The sequence below is a fragment of the Neocloeon triangulifer genome, unplaced genomic scaffold (genome assembly GCF_031216515.1).
Source record: "Neocloeon triangulifer isolate White Clay Creek 2 clone unplaced genomic scaffold, ASM3121651v1 ptg000014l, whole genome shotgun sequence".
Lineage (NCBI taxonomy): Eukaryota > Metazoa > Arthropoda > Insecta > Ephemeroptera > Baetidae > Neocloeon > Neocloeon triangulifer.
In genome coordinates, this window is record NW_026775556.1 from 10,104,805 (window position 1) to 10,129,043 (window position 24,239).

General features: G+C 38.9%; 2 protein-coding genes across 7 annotated transcripts in view; one reads left to right on the forward strand and one right to left on the reverse strand.

The window, feature by feature from the left end:
- LOC132200926 (insulin-like growth factor-binding protein complex acid labile subunit) overlaps positions 1-24,239 on the forward strand; it is a 161,536-nt gene that overhangs the window by 129,591 nt on the left and 7,706 nt on the right. For all 6 annotated transcript variants that reach the window (XM_059626717.1, XM_059626718.1, XM_059626715.1 and 3 more), the window contains one exon: positions 5,598-5,651. In XM_059626717.1, the coding sequence (XP_059482700.1) occupies positions 5,598-5,651 (54 nt within the window). The remainder of the gene's footprint in view (positions 1-5,597; positions 5,652-24,239) is intronic.
- On the reverse strand, positions 12,394-14,255 carry LOC132200248 (PR domain zinc finger protein 5-like). The gene is made up of 3 exons (XM_059625576.1): positions 14,035-14,255; positions 13,841-13,956; positions 12,394-13,788 (listed from the first exon to the last, which is right to left on the reverse strand). The coding sequence occupies exons 1-3, from the start codon at positions 14,208-14,210 to the stop codon at positions 12,500-12,502; spliced, it is 1,581 nt and encodes a 526-aa protein (XP_059481559.1). The 5' UTR covers positions 14,211-14,255; the 3' UTR covers positions 12,394-12,499.

A 24,239-nucleotide genomic window follows, 5' to 3' on the forward strand; every position in this document is an offset into this window, starting at 1 on the left:
TGACTTGCATTAGAGCATGCCGCTGCTTGATGATAATTAATGTCCTCTTGCTCGACGAACGCAAAACCGGGGCCGACGAGGCGAATGCAAATGTGCGACGCTTTTAGTTTTGGCAGAAATTAAGCGGCGCTGCTTTAAAAGGCTTTCGCAACTTGTATCACTTATGTTTCCGCTTCATTATACCCTGTTTGCTAAAACGACGAGCCTAATTTCCACTGCCAGCATTTTTTCTTTTCATTTTAAATCCACCCACATGCACTGTATTTTTTTCTAGCTGAAAATAACGCGAAAAAATTGTTGTTTCCCTCCGACCCCCTGTCTGCGAGAGTAAAGTTTCATTCTCATAAAGCCGCCGCCACCAAATGGACTTTTCCATAATAACCGTCTGTCACTTTAAAGCCCCGGGAATAAGATATAAAGCCGAATTGCAGTATTTAATATTTAAACTTCATCTCCTTCGCTCATAAAATTCGCCCCCTGAATAATTCACTCGCTGTTCCTACGCAGTCCGTCCTTTCTCTTTTCCCATTTCAATCCCGTCCCGCGCCACCTGACAGGGACCGAGGAGCGTAAAAATTGAAATTTTGTTTGCCTTGGGAGGGCGTCAAATCTGTACACACCTTGTGCCAGTCAATATAGAAAGTACCTGCTGCTGCGAGAGAGCGAGTATATTAAGCTGTGCGTATCATGGCATATTTGCGTTTCCACCCTCCGGATATTCCCCGGTGCAGTCGTAATGCAGGTCCCTGGAGGCGCACAACCCCCGTCAAAGTCTCAATGTGCAGTCAGCCGAATGTTTATGCTGCCGAGGAGAAGAAAAAAGAGAGGAAAAGAGAGAAAGGCGGCAGCTCTCGTGCACTCGAATTTTCCAACTCTGTGCCTCTTTTTCGAATTCTCTGCGGTATTTATGCACTCGATTATTATTTTCATGCAACCACTTGACCCCATTTTTGCGTGGATATGCTGGCTCGGTTTGCGCTCGGCGAGATTAAAATTCTAAATGTATACGTGTTTGTTTTAATAAAATGGGAATGCTCCGTGGTGTTTTTCTTTTCCCTGCGCGCTGTTGATTACAACTTGTCGAGGTGAAGGCCCTTTTTTAGAAAATAATGAATTGTGCTTCATAATTCTTTGTTTTTATATTTTCATGAACGTATTAACATAAGTTTTAATTGAAGAATTTCTTCTGAAAGAATTAAATCATCATAATGTTTATATTTCACGATTTTGCTTTAAAAAATTAAGGATGTATTAATTTTTCATTTATTAAAAAACTGAATTCGATAAACTATAGCGGCTTTTTAATTTTGTTAAATAAATTTTTAAAGTATTTTCCGAAACTAGTTTTTAAAATGCACATTTTATCTTGCCATTAGCCAAGACCAAATTTTTATGGAAAGCGCCATTTCTCTTGAGCTCTCGCCCACGCAGCAAAATAAATTGCAGCCTCCTTGTTTCGCAGGCGGCAATTTTTATCCAATTAGCCGCTCTCCGAAAAAAGGTAGCTGAGGCGAAAAATGAATCAAGGCTCGCCGGCTGTGTACACACTCACAAAGTTATAAAAATATCATTAAATTAATTCCCAAGAAAGAGGCGTTCGCGGTGGCAGATATGTTAATGGGCTAATTCAATTACCAAGTTAGCCCGGCCGGCTCGTCCGGATTATGTGATAAAACACGCTGAGAGAGGTGCGGCTGCAGATTCGTTCCGTCGGATTTCCATTTATTTCATTCCTTCTGCGGAGATTTGCATTTTTAACACGCACCGAGACTTGCGCGTGTCTCTCGTCGCCGAGGAGCATGCAAACTAATCACGTCCCGCAGGACTGCGAATTTACAACTTTGTGCCTGCCGAACGCACCGAGCATCGTGTCCACAAACAAGATGGCTTCGTCCCGAGATGCGTTGGACCCCTTGAATTTTAATTTGTTCCGCCTTCATGGTCCGAGTCTCTCTCCAAGAGGTTTGACACGTGCAAGAGAAACCAGAGCAAAAGCCAAAGTTACACTTTGAATCCATCCTTTCATGTGCAGAACTCAATTTGAAAAAAAAAAATTAATTGTCATCAATTATTAAAAAATCTTAAATTTATGTGACTTTAAAAAAAAAAAAATTAAAAATAAAAATCTGAGGTGAGTTGTATCCTCTGAGAGCATCACATGAGATTTGAGAGAGGAAACATTATCTCAATTAGGCATTATATTTATTAAAAAAGCCTATACTTTTATTTTCTGTGTCCTCTATTAAAAATTGTATATTGTAAAAAATATCATAATTTGGCTAATGGTATGACAATTTGTCACAAAAGAAACAAAATTTTGTCAATACATTATAATGGAACGATACAGAAAAACACGGATCATAAATCATTAACCAGATGCGACGTTGAGATGGCAAAGAAAAAGAGCAAAATTAATACAGGCTGGAGAAGATGTGGCAGCTAGACCGGCGAAATATCAATAAATTAGCGATCAATCACTCTCTCCTCGGTTGAGCTAATACATCATTTCAGTTCATCCCAGCGACTTATCCCGCGTGTCAGCGACGCGAGGTGAAATAAAGCTCGGAATAATCCTGGCTGTCGTCTCGTTAAAAAAAAGAAGCAGAGGAAGGAAAATAAAACTGGAGAATTTCGTAACGAGAGGCAGTCAAATAACGAGCGGAAGCAAAAACCCCTTTCTCTGCATGCAGAGGGAAAATATTTTGCAACTGGGGAACGTAAATTGCAGGCGCTTTTGTGAGATTTGACGCGAGAGAGAGGCTGCTCAGGGTGGGAGCGCAGTTGTTAATGTGTGTTTGTAATTCAAGGCGAAATGCTGTGCGCTCTCAGATGAATTTACATGCTGCAAAGTGCAGCACCTCGCTTTGCTGCTTTTTGACCTAATTTACCAGCATGAGCATTCATCACTTTGTTCACAAAGGCCACACCTGGCTGTGATCTCATTTATAAATCAGACGAGATTTACACAACTATAAAAATTTTAATTCATGCATTTTATTTTGTCATAAGTAAAAAAAGCAATTACAGAAAATAATTAAAATGTAAATTGCTGACAAAAACGTCACAAATTAATGTATCTTTGAGTCTTTTTGTTTGATGGTTAATTTTTTTTATTTGGTTAAAAAAATTGTAAAAATTTATCTATAATTATAAACTATTCCTACAATTATTTTTTGAAGATCAGAACACAATTTTCCAACGATATTCACAAACTTCAATTTTTATTTTTTAAATATTCTCTTGAGAAAAAAGGATGGACTGAAAAAACCAACCGATAAATTTTAAACCTCTATATTTTTGCAAATCCAATTACGTTTCTGCGTAAAACCCTAGAGAGAAAATTAAGCTACACTGCTGGATTCGTGCTCCTTTTTCCGAAATAAAGTCCTCTCGGGATGGAGCAACTCATCAAACGTGGTGCTCGATATTATGCAAATTTTCACTTTGTAGGCGCGCTCGCTCACCAGCGGCGCCGAGTGCAGCGAGAGTGGCACCGTCAAAGATCAAAGGCGCGTTTATTTTCACGGCCCACTTGCGAATTAATGGCGGCAATAGCTATCAAAACAGGATAGCCCGTAATATCTGGCGATAACGAGCTGACGGTTCAGTTGGCAGCTGCCCGAATTTCGGCCGTCGGGCTGATTGGCCGGCTAAGTGCCAAAATGGGCACCGCGCCGGCCGTAATTCGGTCTGCAATTTGTGCACATGAACGTAAAAAATTTGTTTGTGTCGTCGGCAATATTGCGTGAGTGGCACAGCCATTAGCCTCTTTTGGTTTATAACTCAATTTAGCTGCGGACTAACAATTTCTATATACTCGGTGACAAATTAATCTGCTGTCATTTAAAGTTTTGAAAAATCTAAAAATAAAAATGACTTTTTCTATTTTTGGTTTAGAAAAAAAAATTGAATTTTTAAAATGCTGTTGCAAAATTTGAAAATTTTATAATAAATCTCTAGGGCATTATTTGCTGATGCTCGCTTGGTCGTCTCCCATTTTGCGGCGACCCGCAAAATCATTCAATATTTGCTGAATGCTCGAATGCGGCTGCGAGAGAAACGAAAGAGCAGAGATTGAAACAAAGAGAGGACCTCGCCAGTGGTGGCAGTGGCGAAATCATTAGTCGGCCGCCCGATCCCGAGGCCATTATCATAATGCACATACAGAGCGAGGGAGCACGCGCGCATTGGTACAATAGCCGAATAATGGGTGTTTGCTCTCTCTGCAATGGAATGGGCGAAAGGGTTTAAATGAGTATAAATATACACGCGTGCACACGGCCTCCCACTGTTTTAAGCCATACCGCAGGGTTGAGCAAAAATAGCACCCTTATGAAAGAAAATTTACTCATTGGTATTATGCAGCCAAAATTTAACTGATTATGGAGAATGATTTACAAATTTGAATTAACTTCGGCGAAACGGAATTTTTTATTTTAATTTTTGATTGCTTAACATTCAAAGAAATATTTACACTAAATTCAAATTGACGGAGCGGATTAGAGTTTGGAAACTACAGGGAAACTAATTAATAGACTTAAACTGAATCCAATGCTTGAAAAAGAGCATAAAATATCAAAGCTTCCTTTGGATTGAAGATAAAAATATTTTTGAATTAAATACATGTAAAATTGTTTTAATAGAATTTTACAAGAAGTGCAAGACAAGTGCATAAAAAATAATAAATATTAAAAAAAAAAAATTAGTTTAGATTGAAATTCAAACAGACAAAAAAATTATATTTAATTTTTCCACAATTTCTTCACAAAGGTGGGGGTTATAATCATAATCGTCATAAGCCGCAAAAGAGTTCGGGGCAAACAGAGCAAATGCGTTGCCGCAATATTTGCACGCCACAATCTGCGAGGCCGCCTTTGGTCCAACACGAGAGCCAGTTTCGTTGCGGTCGGCGCTCGACTATTTGGCCAGGTGTGTTGCGGTCTCGGCGCCCCGAAACCATTGTTTCATTCAGTGGGGCCCATCAAAGGCGCCAGCAGCCGACTTATTTTGCCAAGGGGCGCCGCCGCTCAATGAGTGTGCAAATACACGGGATCAAAAGTGTTTTGGCGCGAGCACACATGCCGAGACACACAAAACAGAACGGCAGGAATTTCCCACTCGGCAGAGCCGCGGCAACAAAGCCGAGAGAAGAGGATCAGCAAGACACAGCTCTTGGGGTTTAATATGCACCGAACCCCTCTTTGAAGATTAAGTTTCGCCTCTGATTAAACGCGATAAGGGGCGTGTTCGCTCAAGGACGCAAGGGCTGAGACGACGATCAGACTAATTTGTAGAAAATTGAAAAGTTTAAGCTTGAAGTTCATAGTGAGGCTGGTGATGAAAGTAAAGATACAGAGTATTAAATAGTTTTAATTTATTTATGGTCCTTATAGTTAATGCACTCAAAATTAATCTTCATTAATGTTTTTCTGAACGCAAGAAAAATAATTTTCATTCTTGTGTTATACATTAAGATAAATCCAAGATATAAAGAATCAAATTATTACAAAGGTAAAAGCACATTTTAATTCTTTTAAAATAATTTTTTTCTTATTTTTCTGCGCAAAAATTTACAAAGGGATTATTTACTGTTTTAGGTGGTCTCGATGAAAAATGAACAACTTCCAGGCAGCAGAAGGTCCAGTTTCCAGGTAAATAAACCCAACAAAGCGCATTTATCATTGCGCTGACGAGATTCCTCTCCGTTTTCTTTTCCGGCAGACGCTTTTCAATATAAAACGGCCGCGTCGTTTCAACGGTTCATAACTCAAATCCGAGCAGCGATTTAGCCCCCGTATCTGCGGCCACGGGCGCGTGTTAGCACAGGGTTGTTGATGGGCTGCAGATATTAGGCCACAAGTCATTTATTTCCGCGTCAGTCTTGAGCGGGGCGATAATGACAGATGAAATTAAATTCCGGCTTCTCTCTGTGTGTGCGCGCCCGTGTTAAATCCGCAGCCGCAGAGATGAATCATTTTGCGGTCCGCCAGATTGTCTTTTTTCGTTCTTTCTGGGCGGCGGAAAAGTTGTTCCTCGCCTACCCACGGGAAGGGTAGACTGCTCATTTTTCTCTGCCGCTTCCATCGGCGGGACGGGCGTGACAAAAGCCTGCTGATTATTGCCAGGGGCAATTTTTGCCGGCTGCAAAACCTCTATGGCAGAGCTAGTGACGACTTTTTACTCTGTAAATGTCGCTTTCAAACTTCGCTGCCTCGTCTCTAGCTTTAAAAATGTTCATTCTCTTTTAGACAGGCAGTCGTGATTTTTATTTGCTTGAATTAAAACGTTACCATTATTATAATTATGGATGGCCAAGTCTATAGCATTCTTTTGTTATTATTCATTAATGTTTTTTTGTCCGATTTTTGCATCATATTTTGTTTACATTCAATTCCGCATCATATTTTTTTATAAAATTATGATAGTACCTGGATAGTACTATATAGTAAATTAAAATAATAATTTAACTACTGCTCTAGGAGTTGGTTGTTTAATCTGGTTTAATCCTTCAAAGAATAATATTTATTAAACTTTTACCTTGTACTTACTTTATTAGATTTATTATACATACAAAAAATATAAATTGCGTGAGCTTTGTCGCTACATTTACTTTATAGGCCGCAGAACCTCTGGCTGCAGAAATTTTTTTTCTTTCCCTTGGAACTTGAAAATATTAGTCTCATTAAGATATTTATATTTATGCTTGAATGTTTTAAGTTTTTATATTATACATTCAGTAAATAAATAATTATTATTTATTTCCATGTTTTTTTTTCAATTTTTTTTTAATACCAAAATTTACGAAAAGCTGACGCAAAACAATATTTGAATTTCTATCCAGCCATAAATCATTTTCGGTCCAGAATGAAATATTGCAATTCAGCCAAACATAGTACTTTTTTGCACACGCGGCTGACAGCAAAAACACTCGCTCTTCTCTCTTCTATCGGCGGCTTTGGTTCTACTGCCATTCGTATATTTTATTCCCTATCGGGCTCCACCGGTTTGATTTATTCTGAATTTATTGCCAAAGTTTCGAGTCACCTTATGGTTTTAAAAATCATACGTGTGTTGTTAGGCGCATAAATTCCGCGACAAAGCACCGTAGTTTCGCGCGAAAAATATTAATCTTGAGTATTAAAATGATGCAGCAGCTGGTATATAAAATCAAAAAAGTCGCAGGTAAAAGTTTGGCCATAATTCACGGGACGAGGCGGCGGAATGAGAGGCGAAGTCCTACGGCGGGAATGCAGCAGGCTAAAGCAGCGCACGTAATCCGCCAGGCTTTGCCAACAGACGGAGGCCATAAAATATACATTCAATAATACGTTCGTTCGTTCCGTTCACCAGTAGAGACTGATATCAAAAACTAATAACCCACGCTGCTTTAATTTTCACGGCCCGCCGAGCTGGAAGAAAAGCAGCGCTAATGCTCCACTCGTTATTCACCTGCGATGACGCGGAGAGTACGCGTGATTTATTGACTCCGTCGGAAATCGATCACTCCTCTCTGTTTATCAATATTTATAGTCCCCAAGCTCACCATCCATCACTTAAGAGAAATTTTCTCTTTAGTTTAGGCTATGATCATGATCATGTTATTTAATTTATTATTTTAAATTTTAAATATTCATTCAATCACAAAGAGTTAACATTGAAAACTGTAATTATCATTCACTTCCATTAACTAAAAAGAAATAGTTTTATGGTTTATATGGATTTAAATTTGACAATAACTTAAAAATTTTCTGTTTAAAACGAAAATAAAATAAAACAAAATTTCATCAAATAATGAAGCTAGAATTTTTAATTTCCAAAATGTATTCAATTTTCAAATAAAAGAAATCTAAATTAAAGTAAACATTTATTAGAAATAATTTAAATTTAAATAATATAAAATAAATAAAATTAAAAACCATATTATACTGCAAAATTATTTCTCAAATTTCTCATGAAATTTGTGCCCGATGTGATTCCATCGCTATAAAATATATGCGTCAAATGATTTAGCTGGTCCGGCGGCGTCGCTGGTGCCTGCATTAGGCAAATAACGCTTGCTTCCTACCCGCGTAAATCACAAACGCCGCGCCGAGCAGCCGGCCAAATTCGAACCAAGTGCGAATTGCATCCGCGTTAACCGTGATTTATTTAAATGCGGGTTCAAAAATCGATTCCATGCCTGAATTTGTGTGGCACTATTGGAGACCGAAAATAAATTGCGGATAATCCCTAAGCGCGGCCCTTCCAAATAACGTACGATATCAAATAAGGAGGAAACAAAAATATCGCCGCACATTTTCCGAGGCGCCTCTTCCGGAAACCGACCCAAAGTGTCTGAAATGCATCTTCTTCGAGCCATAAAGCCAACCATTGTGCTAAACAGGGGCGTATGTGGACCTCTAGGGACCTTGACCTCCAAATAATACAAATTGAAATTTGTATATACAAATTTGAAAATTACATTTCAACATTACATGTGTTTCATCAACGAAATATTAAAACTTTGTTTTTGAAGAAAAGAATTCATTTCTCTCAAGATAAATTGATAATTTTTACTGAGTATGGGAGAATTTATGTTTTATTTTTATTCTACCAAAATATTGTGGTGAGCCATGTGAATATAAATGAGGTTTTGTTCTACCGAGGTTCGTCACGCCACTGGCGTTTACAAGCTGGCGCTGTTATTTGCGCCCTCTCGCCTTCCCGGCATTTGAATGTTCTCAGTAGTTTGCGTTCAAACGGGAGTCGCGAAGTTTTTGGGAGAATATGCGGCCGGGGCGAATATTTTTATGTAAAAGTTGGCGGTGCTATTGACAGCAGGAAATGGGATTTTGGCTGAAACTGCAGTGGAAAGAGAGCGGGAGAGGAGGCGGATGAAATTGTTATTCTTATAAATATTCTGGGAGGAAGGCAGCCGGGCGCTGCGTGATTAATTGCTCCTGACGCTGGTCGCAGCTTTGCTTTTTATTTTGTGCGTCTAAATGCTCGTATATATTAATATAAGCGCGGTCCTAAACACATAAATTACACCACCATTAAAATGTGACACGTTTTCATCTTTCAGAGTTGCTATGAAAATTGAAAAATTTACATTTCTTTTTAAAAATAGCAAATTTACATAAATTGATCTACATTTCAAAAGAGTTGTGCGTCCATAATGACCCAATTAGGTGTCCTTTTAATGAACACCATGCATTAGCAAATTGAATAACACATTAACATAACTAGCCAACACTACTTCGAGAGTCACGCGAAAGTGCAATTAAACTTCACGCGACACAGTTGGAAACTTATGCGAGCAATTCCATTTTTCGTATCGGCCGCGGTAATTGAAGCAAAGGCCTGGTAAATCGGCTCGGCGAAATTTCCATTCGCTTCCCGCGTCTCGTAAAAGGTGCAAATGCGAATTTCCCGGCGATAAATTAAATGGAGAGGCGCGATATTCCCGGCGGCGTTGGGCGCGAGCAGAGAGCTGCATAAACAAACGAATAAATAAACCGCACGTAGACGCGAGTGAGTGAGCCGGGCGTGCTGTTGCTTCTTTCTCCCCGGCCCGTAGGATCCGCGACAAACATATTTCCCATGCCGAGAGATGGAAAATATTCCTCGGAGCGGCGGATGTGATTACCGAGCGAGATACAAAGGCGGATCACTCAGAGTGATGAGCTCGGAGACACCTGCAAACCCGCTCCGCTCGCGCCAGCACAAACTTTTGCCGATATCAAATACACGGTGCAGACGGCAACGGCTTTTCTGATTGCGAAAGGCACTTTTGTCTTGGCCCAGTTCCTCGTCGGGGGATTTAGTTTTTCCTTTATTTCCTCTACCTCCAAACTGGTGATTTTCCTCTGGTGCCATTTCATTTTGGTTCAAATTAAGAGATTTGAATTAAAATTATTTCTAAAAATGCAATAGGTTTAAAATTAGTTACTCAGTTAATTAAAAAATTTTTACAATTTTTGTTTTTTATATAATTAAAAATTCTCAATTATATTTTAAATTTTTGTTAAAACTCTTTGGCCACAACAGGAATCAGGACCAACAGATCACAGGTCGCCCGTCTTTTTATTTTTTCATTAGTCTCCTTACATTCAATTTTCATAAATGAACCTTATTTTCTTCGATTGAATTTTATTGAATATAAATCCCCCTTTATTTTGTTCTCACTGATTGAAAAAAGCAGCAAATCGGGCCGAACGACGTTGGTCTCTTTATTTTGGACGCTTGCTTGAAAAGCCGAGCTTCGTCGACCTCGGCCGTTATTCAATTGACCAACCCCTCGAGCGTTGGGGTCAATGGATTTGTCAACACACCTGCCTCTCGCCTGTTTGCTCTCCGCCCGACCGGCGAGCTGCCTGCCCGTTATTTAAATGCCGCAGACAAATTGCAAAGTTTATTTGTTGTTGGCCATTTTCTCGAGAGATAGTCTGGGTGGTGCCCGAGGGCGCTTTTAAAAGTGGTGCTGACCGATCGGCCAGCTCGGAAGAGGAATTGGGGCTAAAGGTAGGCAGCAGGGTCGTTTCTTATCGCTTTTGGCGCGGTTGCGGAAAAATGGCTGAATCTCAAAAATTCACCTTCAGTGCTTATTTTTTTATTTAATAGAAACTGGAACATCATTAGACGTTTCTTGGATCTATAATAAAGGCGGATTGTTCCGTCTGAAGAACAAAATTGGACTTCTTATCTGGAGAAGGAAAATGAAACAAAGAAAAAGTGCAATAACAACGCCTCGAGAGAAAAGTAATCTTGGCAAAAGCGCTTTCCAATACTTGTCGGCAAAAAAGCGCCCAAATTGCTGCAGCCGAGACTCGAAATGGAAGTTCGAAAACACTTTGGCTGCGGCGGTATTTACAAATCAAAAATAAATTCCCATCGTGAATGAGGGTCGGTTGATGCTCTCCTCGAACGGGAATCGCAAGTTCGGCGGTGCTGATAAGGAGCGGCGTCGCACTCGAGCACCAGTTAAAGTGCAAATTGCAAGGTGGGGAAAAGAAATGGGGAAATAGATGGGCGGCGTCTGCAGAAATGGAGTGAGTATCAGATATCTGACGGCAAAAGCTTTTTACGTTTGCCTCACGCCGATCAAGCACCTCGTGAGCAACTTTTTCCTTCCGTGTTATTTAATAGTCGGTGCTTTATATCGGAGAACGTGCGCGCAAAAACCTCCCGGACGCCTCCGCCCCGCCGCGAGATGCTTTATGGCAGGAAAACATTTTTCAATTATTATTTTGCAGCTGCAGCACCTACGCGCGTATATCAAAGAGGAGCAGGCGACGCCGAGGGAAAAAGCAAGGGTGATTTCGGCGCACGTAGACTTCGATTTTCTCAGATTCGTTATTTTTTCTGTGCAAAAGGGAGAAAGGAACCACGTAAAAAAACTTATTCTGAAATTGCTCGTAAATTGAAGTCGTGTGTTTGATACAAACAGCGAGGAAAGTAGGGTTGCCGTTGTATAGCATTCAATACTATATTTGACATTCCAAAAAATAAAAATGTTTTCAAAAAGATGCCTGAATTTTTATCATCTCTTAAACTGGACATTGTAAAAAGGGAATAAAAAAATTTAAAGCGGTTCTCCTTACTCCATAAATTATTTATAAAAATGTATTGCCCGTCCCGCTAAATTTTAGACCAAATTTATGTCCCTCGGGTAAAAGCAACGGCCGAGCCTAAGTCATATTTAACGAAATCCTCTCCAGCAACGAGATCATGCTCGTGAAAGCCACCCAAATAAATCCACGTGCAGCAGGCGAGAGAGCGCACTTGCCGGTTATTAATGTTCACTTACTCATGGCCGGCCAACTGAGCTGCCGCTGCTTTTTTCATAAAGGGCCAAAATGTTGCCAACTGAGTGAGTTGCCTCTTCTTTTCTTTCGCCGTCTAGACACAGCGCAGTCAAATACATCACCGACCAGACAATTATAATACCAGCCGCATTGTTATTAACATAAACTGTGCTCATTTTTGTTTTGTCTCCTTGAATCTATTTTTGCAAAAGCAAGCTCGAATCGAGCCAAAAGCAGTCGACTAAAATTAAAGGCGAGAAAGCAGCGGCGCGATACACTCACGTTTACGAATAATGCGTTGCTTGGAATTTTCCGACTTCTCTCACGCGCAGTTGCCTCCGTGGACAATTCCACGGAATCGCCGTCATATTTCGCCCCGCTGAAAGTCTGCCAAAAGTTTTGTGGCGAAAATCGCTCTTTATTTTATTTATCCCTGTTTTATTGAGCATGTTATTTTTGGCAGTGGATGAGCTATTTTGAAACTTTTTTTCCCAATCAAATAAACCGAGAATAATTTCAGTTTCCACGAGGTAGTTAATCACTGCCAAACAAGATTAAAATCAAAGACGTGCTGACTGAAAATCTGTGCGAGAAAATCATAAAACCAAAAAGCGCAGACAAGTTTTTTTGTTTACTAAATTTTATTGACAATTTGTACAACTTAAGCAGATTTATATTAAAAAAAAATTAACACTTTTCTGAAACGCCTGAATTCATTCATTGTCATCAGAACACACTTTTGACTGCAAACGCACGCCATGTATTTGAAACATGTGCTTCTTCAGGTAACTGACTTTAATTTCCCTATGACATATTTTACACTTCACTTTCTTGCTTGAGTGAAATGTGGACATGTGCTCCTTCAAATCAAAGAAAACGTAAAATTTTCTCTTACAAAGCGTGCAAATATGCTCCCTCTCTATTAGGTTGTGTATGTGTGCCAAGTGTTTCATCATAGCTTGTTTATAAACAAATCGCTGGAAGCAATGTGCACACTGGAATTTTGTCTTTTCTTTAAATCCATGAATAATTTGTTTATGACGATTCAAAAGTATTTTGCTAGCATAGTAATTGGAGCAAATTGTACACTTGAATCCAAGGTGTTTGTATTTGAGACCTTTAACTGCATTGGAATGCTTTGAGTTGACGTGGTATTTCAAAAAACAAGCTTTTTGGAACACTTCAGAACAAACATCACAATTATAATATAAGGGTTTGCATACCTGCCTATGCATTCTGCACTGCTCCTGACATTCTATTCCAGTTTGACAAATTGTGCACACTTGTTTTTTTAAATGATAACGAAACGATCGAAACGAAATATTTAAATTGCATGACGGACATTCTCTATATTTGTGCTTTGAATTTATGTGGTTTTTTAAGGATTTTTTACTCGAAAAATGTTCAGGGCATTTGGGACACTGTATTGTTGTGATAACCAATTGATGATATTTAGACTCATGGCATAAAAGTTGATCCTGTGTATAGGTTTTATAATCGCAGAATGTGCATTTAAACTTTTTTCTCTCCTCAATTCTTTTATGTTTCGACTCGAAATGATGCTCCAAGTCAGTCCGAGTTTTAAAATATTGTCCACAACTGATCATTTGACACTTCATTGCAACATCTGAATGTTTAGCCTTAACATGATAATGTAAAGTTTTTTTCTCAAAACCACTTATTGAATAAGGGCAATATGGGCATTCAAAGCGAATTTTTGACTTTGACTTAAAATGCAATTGTTTTATGTGGTCATCTCTCTCTTCTATAGTTTTAAAGTATGTCAGGCATAGTTGACTGAAGTTGCATCTAATTGCATCATCAGCATGCTTATTTTTTATATGATTATTCAATGTCCTTCTTTTACTGAACAATTTTATGCAATAGCAGCAAGGAATTTTAGTTCTCTTTAACAACCTTATTCTTGGTGACGTTTCGACCACCATCTTCTTCTGGTCAGGAGCTTTCCTCAAGGAAACCCAACACTGCTGCACGTAGCCAGCTTAAATTACAGAGAACATTACTATTTATTTGTAAAAAAAAGGAATCTTTACCTTTGTAGCTTTCAAACAGGATATTCACATCTTTGTCTGCATTTCGAGTATTCTCTGGCCACCAACACATGTCGCTATTATTTTTACTTGAGCTGGCCTCATGTTCATAAAGCAAACTGCAACAAAAGAAGCGAAGAAATTTATTAACAAAATATAATAATAACATTAATAACATATTTATTTTTAATATTCACCTTGCGTCCCAAACGCAGAAATAGCAGACGATGTCGGTGTCTTCAACTGCCGCAGCCAAACTTTCTCCCAAAACATTTAAACACCACTCTGCGAATTTCTCCTTATCCAATTCGGCCACCAGGAATCCGCCGTTGGCCGCTGGCCGCTCACAAAGTCGGCATAGTTTCGGCCACATCTTTTGGCGCGGTTCTAAAAATGTATTGTGCAGCTGTGTGCTGTGTTTGTTATGATGATATTAGTACAAATCAAGCTGTCACTTGGCTTTTGGCGCTGTTGCTTGCCATGTGTAGCAAGGAGGGATTCGTTTTTCAAAAATGAGCGCGAGAGACACGATGCAATTATGCTGCATTATGCAGATCAAACTCAAGATATGCTCGAGCATTATTACATGAACGGTTTTTTTTATGTGATGCATTCATTTTTGTTTTCTTCTCATTCTTTTTATGAATACTGACAATACTGTTGTGAATAGTTATACAAAAAATCGTTTCCTGAAGTTCGCCAAAATATTGTATATCATGTATTAAAATTAAATAATTCTAAATAATAATTTTACTCTAGTAATGCGGTGATTGGAACCTTCCAACTTTTCTCTCACGTTTAGTTGCCTTCGTGGACGATTCCACCGAATCGCCGTCATATTCGCCCTGCTGAAAGTCTGCCAAAAGTTAGCAGCAAAAAGTCGCTCACTTATTTATGAATCCCTCTGTTTGAGTGAGCATGTTATTTTTTGGCAGTGGTTGAAATACTTTGGAACTTTTTTATCATTAAAATAAAAACCGAGAATAATTCCAGTGTCCACGAGGTCATTAATCACTGCCAAACAAGATTCAAATCAAAGACGTGGTGAATGAAAATCCGTGCGAACAAATCAATAAGTTTGGTGTGGACGCAGACGGACGCAGCAAAAAGAGCCGTTCCCTGTCGTTCTGCATGAATAAAACATCATTTTTGGGCGCAATCTCCCCCATTCGCTGCAAACCAAACGCGCTCGCTTCACTCTCTCTTTTTGCCGTGAGCTCTTCTGGTGATGACTTTTTTGTTGCGTGCCGGCGCGCGCCAAAAGAGCTTCCAATAGAAGAAATATTCGGGCCACTGGCAAATTTCAAATGCATCCAACTTGGAAGCCGCTATTGTTCTTGTGGGTGCGGTCGTTATTAAAAATCATGACTTAAAGGGACGCAAACCACCCTTACTTTCACTCACAAGATTTAAAATAAAAAATTTTTAAATTTATATATTAAAAAGAATATTAAATTATTTTTAATTAACATTATTTAGTTGGCATTTTATTTTTCCATACTTTTAATTTTAAGTTAGTCAAATGCCGAAGTATACTTTAAACTGCACAAATTAATTAAAAATAATTACCAATACTTAATCCTAACTCATGTTCATAATCTTATAGTTTAACTTTTTATGTGTTCCAGTGATTTGATATAATCATGTATAACTTACAAGTTATTGATTAAAATAATTAATTGAAATTGAGGAATAAATTTTGGTGCAATATTACATACAAAACACGATAAGAATATTGCTGGTCAGCAAAAAATGCAAACAAGAAAAAAGTTCCTAAAAAATGCATCGTTTTTGTACTTTGTAAAATAAAAATTTTAAAACAATTTCATAATAGTGATGCAGAAAAGAAAATATACTTCGGCCTGAACGAGTAGAGTCTAGTTGTTGCTGGGCCTGCCACTTTCTCACCCGTTTGAGTCCATTTCGGCACCCCAGGCCGTTTTCTCCCCTGCGATTCCCGCGGGAATGGAAAACGAACACCGGCCGCCGGGGCACAGACACAATTTCCCCGTGCACTGCGCAGGAAACCAAGGGCAAAAATGGCTCTCGCCGAAAGAAAGAAGGAAAAAAATTAAAGAGACGTGCGCTTGTCGGTCGGAAAACTCGCAGGCATTACTGATGATAGATTATTAGCGGAAATGGAAAAAGCGCGCGGGACCGCTCATTAAGTCTTTGCGTGCAAAAAAAAGAAAGAAAGAAAATGACCCGCTTTTATCTCGCAAATTGGATTTTGCATTATTAACTCGGCGGGTCCATTTGGGCGCTCTCGGCACCGCTCATTCCAGCTCGCCGAGATGAATACAAATGGGCGCGTCGCAGATTTCGCGTCGTGTATATGTTATTATAAATAAGCGGGTGGAATTTATCATTACATATTTTTCAGCGCGGCAGAATTACGATCACGTACATCTCCGCTCGCAGTAGAGCAGCAAAACCATCCGGCCATTTCCCGTCGCTGATAAATTACACCGCCCTGGCTAATTCAAAAAATGTATATACTTTGCCCTGTAATAAATTGCACCACTCTCGTATACATATAAATTCTCTCTATGCAGATGAAAGGAAAAAAGTACAAATGAAAAAAAAACCTCTGACCGCTAAACTGATTTATTCTGCAGATGAAATTCCGTGGCCTAAAAACCGCTGGGAATTAGACGTGAAAGCCTTTGAGCCATTTTCCCAGCATTTCGCCAAGATTAGGCTTGTTTGCTGCTTCTCTCTGATGTGTCTGCCCAGAATAAGATAAATGAGCTGCACTCGACTTCGCAAAATGCAAGCCCAGCCACTTTTTTATGAGCTAGATGCGCCGAGTCATGCACACATACACACTCTCATTACAAGACAACGGACCCTTCTTGTTTCGCCCGGCGTCTGCTGCCCATGCAAGAAGAAGACACGACGTGCTGACTTTGAAGTTTCATTATCTGCTCGTCGGCTGTTGCTCGCCGTCTGAAGAGTATTTTGGCGCCGACTCGCAACATACCCTCCCTTAAATTGTTTAAAATAATTGTTTTATCAATTGGAATATAATAAAACAAAGTTTTAATGTAATAAAAAATAGCATATACTTTAAATTAATAATATTATACTATTTATATTATTTTGCAGAGTTAAAAATTTTTTATCTTTTTCTTCTTATTGATTATTAACACAAAATATTTTACATTATGGTACACTTAATTGTTTTTTGTTTTTATTAAAAATTATTATACATTTACACAATTTTTGTTTAATTTCTGTCGCAAAAACATTAAAAATTCATTGTAATAATATATTTATTATTGATTGATGGCGCGTGTAATTCAAATGCTATACAAAGCAATTGTAGTCTAGATTTTGATTGAGTGTACATAATCCATTGATTATGACAATTATTGTTAATAAGTGTTTTTAAACGAAATTGAAATATATTTTAAAAGAAGAAATAAATAAGATGTAATACTATGATCTATGAAAAAGAACGCTTAACTTTTATTGACGAAAGACTTTTTTTCCTGAACAGACAAGCTGGTGGCAGTTATAAATTTTCAATGTAAAAGTTTTGCTACAGCTCGAGTCCTCTGCCTCCCTCGCGATTGTTTTCAAGCGCCTCTGCACCGATTTCACACTCACTGGCTCGCAAAGAAGACAAGCGGCGCTAATATTTGGCCGGTGTCACATGTGTCCATCTGCCACGACTGCCGGCGAAATTATTCCGCACTTGATATTGGAAAGTGGCGATTTTCCGCTGACGAAGAGTCGCAGCTGGCCGGGTGCAGTCGCTCCAATAATTCGTCCGAACGGAGAAAAAAATCGTACCTTTCTTTTTTTCCGGGCGCAAAGGCCGGGATTAAAATGAATGTCAGCATTGTGAATTATTTCGCAGCAGGCGGAGCCCTCGGTCATCATTAAAAATATGTTTGAATAGGAATTAATCTGGACAGCGGTGCAGCGCAATTTATCGCGAGGTCGCTGCCGGGAAGTTATGGTTGGCCAACCGAAGGTTATTTCCAGCACTGGTTGTGGTGCAGCGCGATTTGCCATTGGAAATGCGCTCTCGCTGCAAATGTGTGGCCATTCCCAGAGCAATCTGCCCAGACCGCATTAAATAATAAATCTGCTGTGGTCGCCTTATCTGCTATTAATGAGCTCATTCAACATAATGCACAATGCTGAATGAAAGCAAAGTGTGCACTTTAGTTTCTGCTCCCATAAAGTGCAATTGGAAACCGATTAAACTTTCCTTTGATGAGATTGTCGAATTGAAACAAGCAAAAAATTCAACGAATATTTCTTTTTGAAAGTAAAAAAAGATGTTCTCAGGCGACAGTGTCTAAAAAATTTCACATCACAAATGCTTCTGACACGTCAAATTTTTAATTAATTATTTTTTTTAATTAAATGGTCAATATAGCACAATAATTTCTGAAATTTAAGTTGTACTCGGTTGAGTTTTCAATAAAACCTATTATATCCTAAGCATATTTAAAAATTTGAGCAGAATATTTTTGAAGAAAAAAAGTTTAATCTAAAATATTTTATTATTAAAAAAAAAACGATTTACTCTGAAAAATAAATCATTTAGTGATCAGCTGTAAAGCTGCAGTGGCATTTCGTGCTACTAACAATAATTGCTCAGTGAGAGTAGCCATTGATGATTGCAATTACGTTAACGAGGAGGATTTTAAATGCTGCCTGGAAAATAATAATAATGAGATGAATTGTGATCGCATTTATTTCGCAGCTGCCACGATCTGAATGCGAGCTAGGCATGGAGCGAGTGTGTGTGCATTAGCAAATTACGTCCCGACCGCGCGCGTACGCAAGAGATAGAGAGAGAGAGAGGGCGCGCCGTGCAAATTGAATTTGCATTCATCAAGGACGAAATGAGGCTGAGCCGTCACGTCAGCCAATATTGCCGCGCATTATCCCAGTATTTCGTTTCATTATGCACAGCCAGTCGCCGAGCAAACACATGCAAAAACAATATTTTTTTTTCTCTCCTAATGAGGAGTCTGACTGCTTTTCAAAAGCGGATGAGTTTCCCTTTTTTGCACTCGACGCTTTTTTCCAGTCTGCGGAAGTCCGTATTAAAGTCTGCTTTTTTCCTCTTTTAATATTTAAATTTTCTCCAGAGATTAACTTGCGAAAAGAAAATTTCGTTCTAAACCGCTTTTGACAAACTTTTTAAATTCCAAGCCTCTAAGCAACTAATTTTCTAAGAACAATGCAGCGTCTGGGGCCCTCTCTTTTGTTTTCCTGCTCCCAACAAAAATACATCAAACAACAGCCCGGGGCAAAAATTCACTTGGACTTCTCGTAAATTAAAGCGGAAACTTTGTCGAAATATGCAGAGCAAGGTGGAAGCAGCGGCAGAAATTCCTGTTATTTTGTTTTTACCCCAGGGGGCTTATGTACCGTCGGAAAAATTCCAACGCATAAAATAGTCAGTCTGCCGAGATATTTGCATTACAATATCTAATTCCTTTTGTGCACACCCGGCTCAAGGTAAATAGAATGGCCTTGTATTTGGCGAGGGATTAACGGGCGGCAGCGAGTTATGGAATTGCATCTTCATCCCGCTCGCCGCCGCCGCCGCCGGAGAGAATGAATGTAATCAAGGAGCATAAAGCAGCCCGTGTCAGCCCCGATATTAACTCGCGCGCGCCCTCAACACCCTCGCGCTTAATTCCTCTGCATGTGCCAAGGCTGCGGCAAAATGACTTATTTCTGCCTCGACGAGCTTTGAGCGTCGCCCCTGGCAAATTACGCATTGTAATCCAATGAGGGATTGCCGTGCATTTCAAATTTTGGTTCCCCACGCACAGATATATATGTAGAGATTCATTATTCCTTGTCATAATGGACAATTCTATTCTTTTATCTAGGGACTATAACGATATAAACAACTTAATAGCTATGTATAATTTTTTTCATTGTTAGTGACCCTTCCCCACATTTTTTTGTAAGTTCAAATATTATATTTTAAAAACTATTAATTGTTAACAAATAAAATATGTATACTATAAATATTTTATTTTTACTAAAATGTGGAGACTGAATGTTATATATATATTTATATTTTTTTTTACATAATATTGCTTATTTAAAATTTTTTTTTAAATTTATATTATATATTTTTCTATTAAACAGAGAAATTTTAACATTATTTATAATCCAAGAGTAATTTTTATAATTTTTTTGTAATTTTGTATAACAATTACTGAAATATTAAATATTCACCTATGCTAGCAAATATTGAACAAAATAACCAAAATAACAACAAGTTGAAAATATTAAAATATAAAAATAATTTTTTCAGTCTATTCTAAAATCCCATTCCATTCCAAAGCCCACCTTTAATCGCATCAGTTCAGTCTATGGAAACATAAAAAAAAAAACACTTACCGGAAATGGAATTCCGACAAATGTTGTCATTTTGCCGCAGCCGGCAGAACATCAGCAAAAGTGGGTCTCATTTTTTGTGTGATAAATGTACGCCTCTCTCTATTTGGCCGCCTTGCTAATCTCAATCCAATATAAAAGGCGAGCTAATGCAAAGTGCGCGCCCGCCGGTGGCAAGATTCCCCGGATATAATGGAATGGTAAAAAATGGTATATTTGAAGCCGCGGGTTTCGTAATTGAATTCTCGATTTCAAGGCGGCCGCGCGGAAGTAATTTTGATTTGTTTTTTCACTGTGACAATCAGCGCTGGGTAGGTTTTGCAGAGTTAAGGCGAGTGAGCCTTGCAGAGTTCAGTCGTGGGGAGAATCAAGGAGGCTCAGGCGGGTTCGAAACTATGCAGGCGCTTTGATCAAACCACACCACGAACGAACCGTGGATTATTTGCCTTTGAATCAAGACCGTACTAATCATTAGGTAGCATTAACTCGGTCTCTTTCTCGCTCGGATCTGGCTTTCTGCGCCGAATTCCTCTCAAAGAGACACGCTCTTGGTGTTCCGCGAATTTGAATTTCTACGCGTCTGGATTTCTTGGTTTGCTTTTTATTACTAATTCGAGCGTGCTTAATCTGCGTAATTCGCAGATTGTATTGGATTTGGCAAACGAAGTCGTCGAGGCAATTCATGAAATCCAAAAATTTGCTCTGCTAACGAGCTGGCCTGATTGCGATATTACTTCAAACATTCTGTCTTTTCGCACTCTTGATTATTTTTTTTCAGAGCTGTTCAAACCAACGAAACTAAAAGGAGCTCTCGAATTTTCTGCTTCGATGATTTTCTCTAGAAAACACAAAAAAATAGATTATTTCTTATAGTTACTCAGATCAAAATTATGCAACTTGCTGAACTCCGTTGTGAAGCAGGTTGCATCATACCATTTAGTAGTTTTAGTTGCAAAGTATCTATATCTATATTATTATTTAAGTTTTAGTACAGCATTCACAATTATCTAAATTTTTTGTCACAAAGAACTTCAAATGCAATAAAAATATGTGAATGTTTCAATAAAATTTATGTTTGAATTACTGCGTTAAATTGGAATTTAACAAAAGCTCGGTTAACTCTACCTTTTTCACCCACATTTGAAAGTTAAAAAAATGCAGTCACTAATCTGGCTGTTGGAAAAAATTGTCAGTAAATCCAATTAAGCAGATGGATATGGCTGTGTTTGCAGAATTGGAATTGGCTGAGAGCAAATTCGGGAGGGCAAAATAATCGTAAAATAAAGAGATTGAAAGCTTTATGGGCCAATAAAAGTTTGCGCCGAGCTGCGAACGACAAGTGGCAGGACGCACGCAAACTCTCGTCTGCACGTAGCAGTTGCGCGGCGCGTAATGAATTTATGCAAATGAAATCCTCAGCGGGCGTGTTTTTGCACACTTTCGCGCAAAGGAAAACGAAGGAGACAAACAGAGAGGGAATTGGAATCGCGCAGGGACCGCTCGTTCTCTTGCTGTGTCTCATCCATTTTACGATGCGCGCGGCAATCAATTTGTTTAATTTATTAAATTTCCTGTGTATGTGTGTTTGAGAATGTTTATTCACTGGGGCTGTTTACGACGCGTTAGTTGATATTCAAGCAATGTAGCAGACGTTATTTAAATATTTATTCTTTGCACAAACAACCCACTCCGCCGGAGATGGAAACGCGTAAAAAGGGGAGCCTCTCGGAAGAAGCAGCAACTTTTTGCGCGTCTTATTAAATTTATTTCTCCATCCCATTACACCAGCCACGACAACGCGGCGGAGTCAAGTGCACTGGCATTACCATCATACACTGAAGCAGCTTTGCGGCACCAACCAAATTATATTCGGCGGCCCGATGTTTTTTCTGCATTAAACGCAAGAGTCTCTCTCTCGCTCGGCATTAAATTCACATCGGTCGTTCCGTTTGCTCGTCGGCTTCTTGCGTGTGTGTGCAATTTCCCCCCTAATGTTTCCTTCCACTTTGCGGTTTTTGTTTACGACGCGGTCTTGTTACCGAAAAGAAATTGCTGCTGCTGGTGAGATGCGGAAAACGCTGTTAGCTTGTTATACCGTCGCAAGCCGTAATTGAAATTTATCAAAATTCCACTCATGCTTTTTATCAGTTCAAATTTTATAAACAACGGGATAGTAAGGGCCATAATTTCACATCAAAACTCGCAGTCATGATAAATTCTGATTAAACAGAAAAAAGGAAAATTATTTTCTTCTTCAGTTTTGTGAACACGAGAAGTTTAAATTGCCGTCAGTTTCCACCTCTCACCGGCATGACACTGATTATTCTCACTCCCCTCCGACTCTGCTGTTCATAGAATAGAACAAGTACAAGCGCCAGATCAATTTAATTCAGGCAGCACGCCAACTTTTCGATTAATTTTGTATCACATTTCCACCCTGAGCTCGTGGCAGAAGAGTGGGCGCGTATTTTACTTTAATTCAACGGCGCGCAAAGTGCAGAGCGCCGAGCGAACTGTGTTTGAATTTTATCTATGGTACGTAGAAATGACTTTTCGGCTGAATGCCAGGGGCGAGTGTTAGCTTTGAATTGAGCAAAAGCGGCGGGTTTGCTTTGCTCATTGCGACTTATTAGTTTAATTAAGGAAAGAACTTGAAGTGCTTGCTGCTTGAGAAAAACCAATTGTAAATTAATGGAGAAATATTAATTACCTGCATATTTTTTTTAATTACGATCATTATCAGAACAAGTTCCTATTGCGGGCAAATACATACGGGCGTTTTCTGTTTTGGGCAATTTCTATGGAAAGCATTTTTGCAATTTATTACCGCGCCATTTGAGAGCTACCTTAAAATTGGATGGAAAATAATTATGTAATATTGAGTATACTAAAGACAGTAAATATAACTTTTTGCGAGGCAAACCAATATTTATATTATGAATTTTATAAGGGGGGGGGGGTATGAACTCCCTGAGTGCAAACTGGCGCAAGTAACATGGAGGCAAAAAGTGGGACCAGGGTAGTATGGGGAGGAAATGGGCAGCATCGACACATGATCTGACAGTCCCAGAAGCGTAAAAGAAATTTGAAACTTTTTGTCAAAAATAGGTGAAATCATTATATCTTTAATTAAACCCCTGGTTCAAAACTGGTTAAGAAATGGTGCAGAACTTGTGTAGAACTGATGCAGAGCAGTTGAACCCGGTTCTGCACCATTTCCGTACAATTTTTGCACGAGATCCACACTAATTCATAATTTGGATACCAAACAATATTAAAATTTTGAATTTCATTCAATTAGAAAAAAAATCATTAAAAAGCACAGTAAAAAAATATATTAATCTTTGAAATTAAATGTTAAGAGCGCGGCAGTGGTGTTGGAGAGGTGCATTTGGTATAAAAAAGTTGATTCGAGTTGATTAACATAATGCTCGGCGCACGGCTTATCTTTTAATTACATGCAGATCGAGCCGCCGACAAGTTCTCTCTCTCTCTCGGCGGTCGCGAATTTCGTGCCGAGGATCAACAGCGGCGGCACCGCCTTTGCAAACACGCTCGCTCCAAATGAATGGCTTTTTCAAACGCAGCACACCGACACCCTCGTCGTCTTGTTTTACAACCTGAAAATGGCATTTCGCACTCGCTGCCGGTGAGCGGCGGCGCTTCCATGCATTCCGCCAGGCGCCAAGATTTATCCTTTCCGTGTTGAAATGAGGCGCCGAGAATTTTCAACCAACCATATAGCCACACTGCTTTTGTGACCTCGTTTCGAAATTTTGCTTTTTAAACAGGGGTGAATTTCATCTCTTATCTCGGCTCATTTATCGCTGCGAAAACACGAGATGAAAATGTGTAATTCAAGTTCACTTTTGCTCTTAATTTATTTTTAATTTAAAAAGTTAAGTTTTATTTAATTTCAAGATGACTTTTAAAATACTGTATTTTTAAATGCATTTTTGATATAAATTTTCAAACAGAAATTCTATACTAAACATAAACTTAATTTTTCTTCTCACCC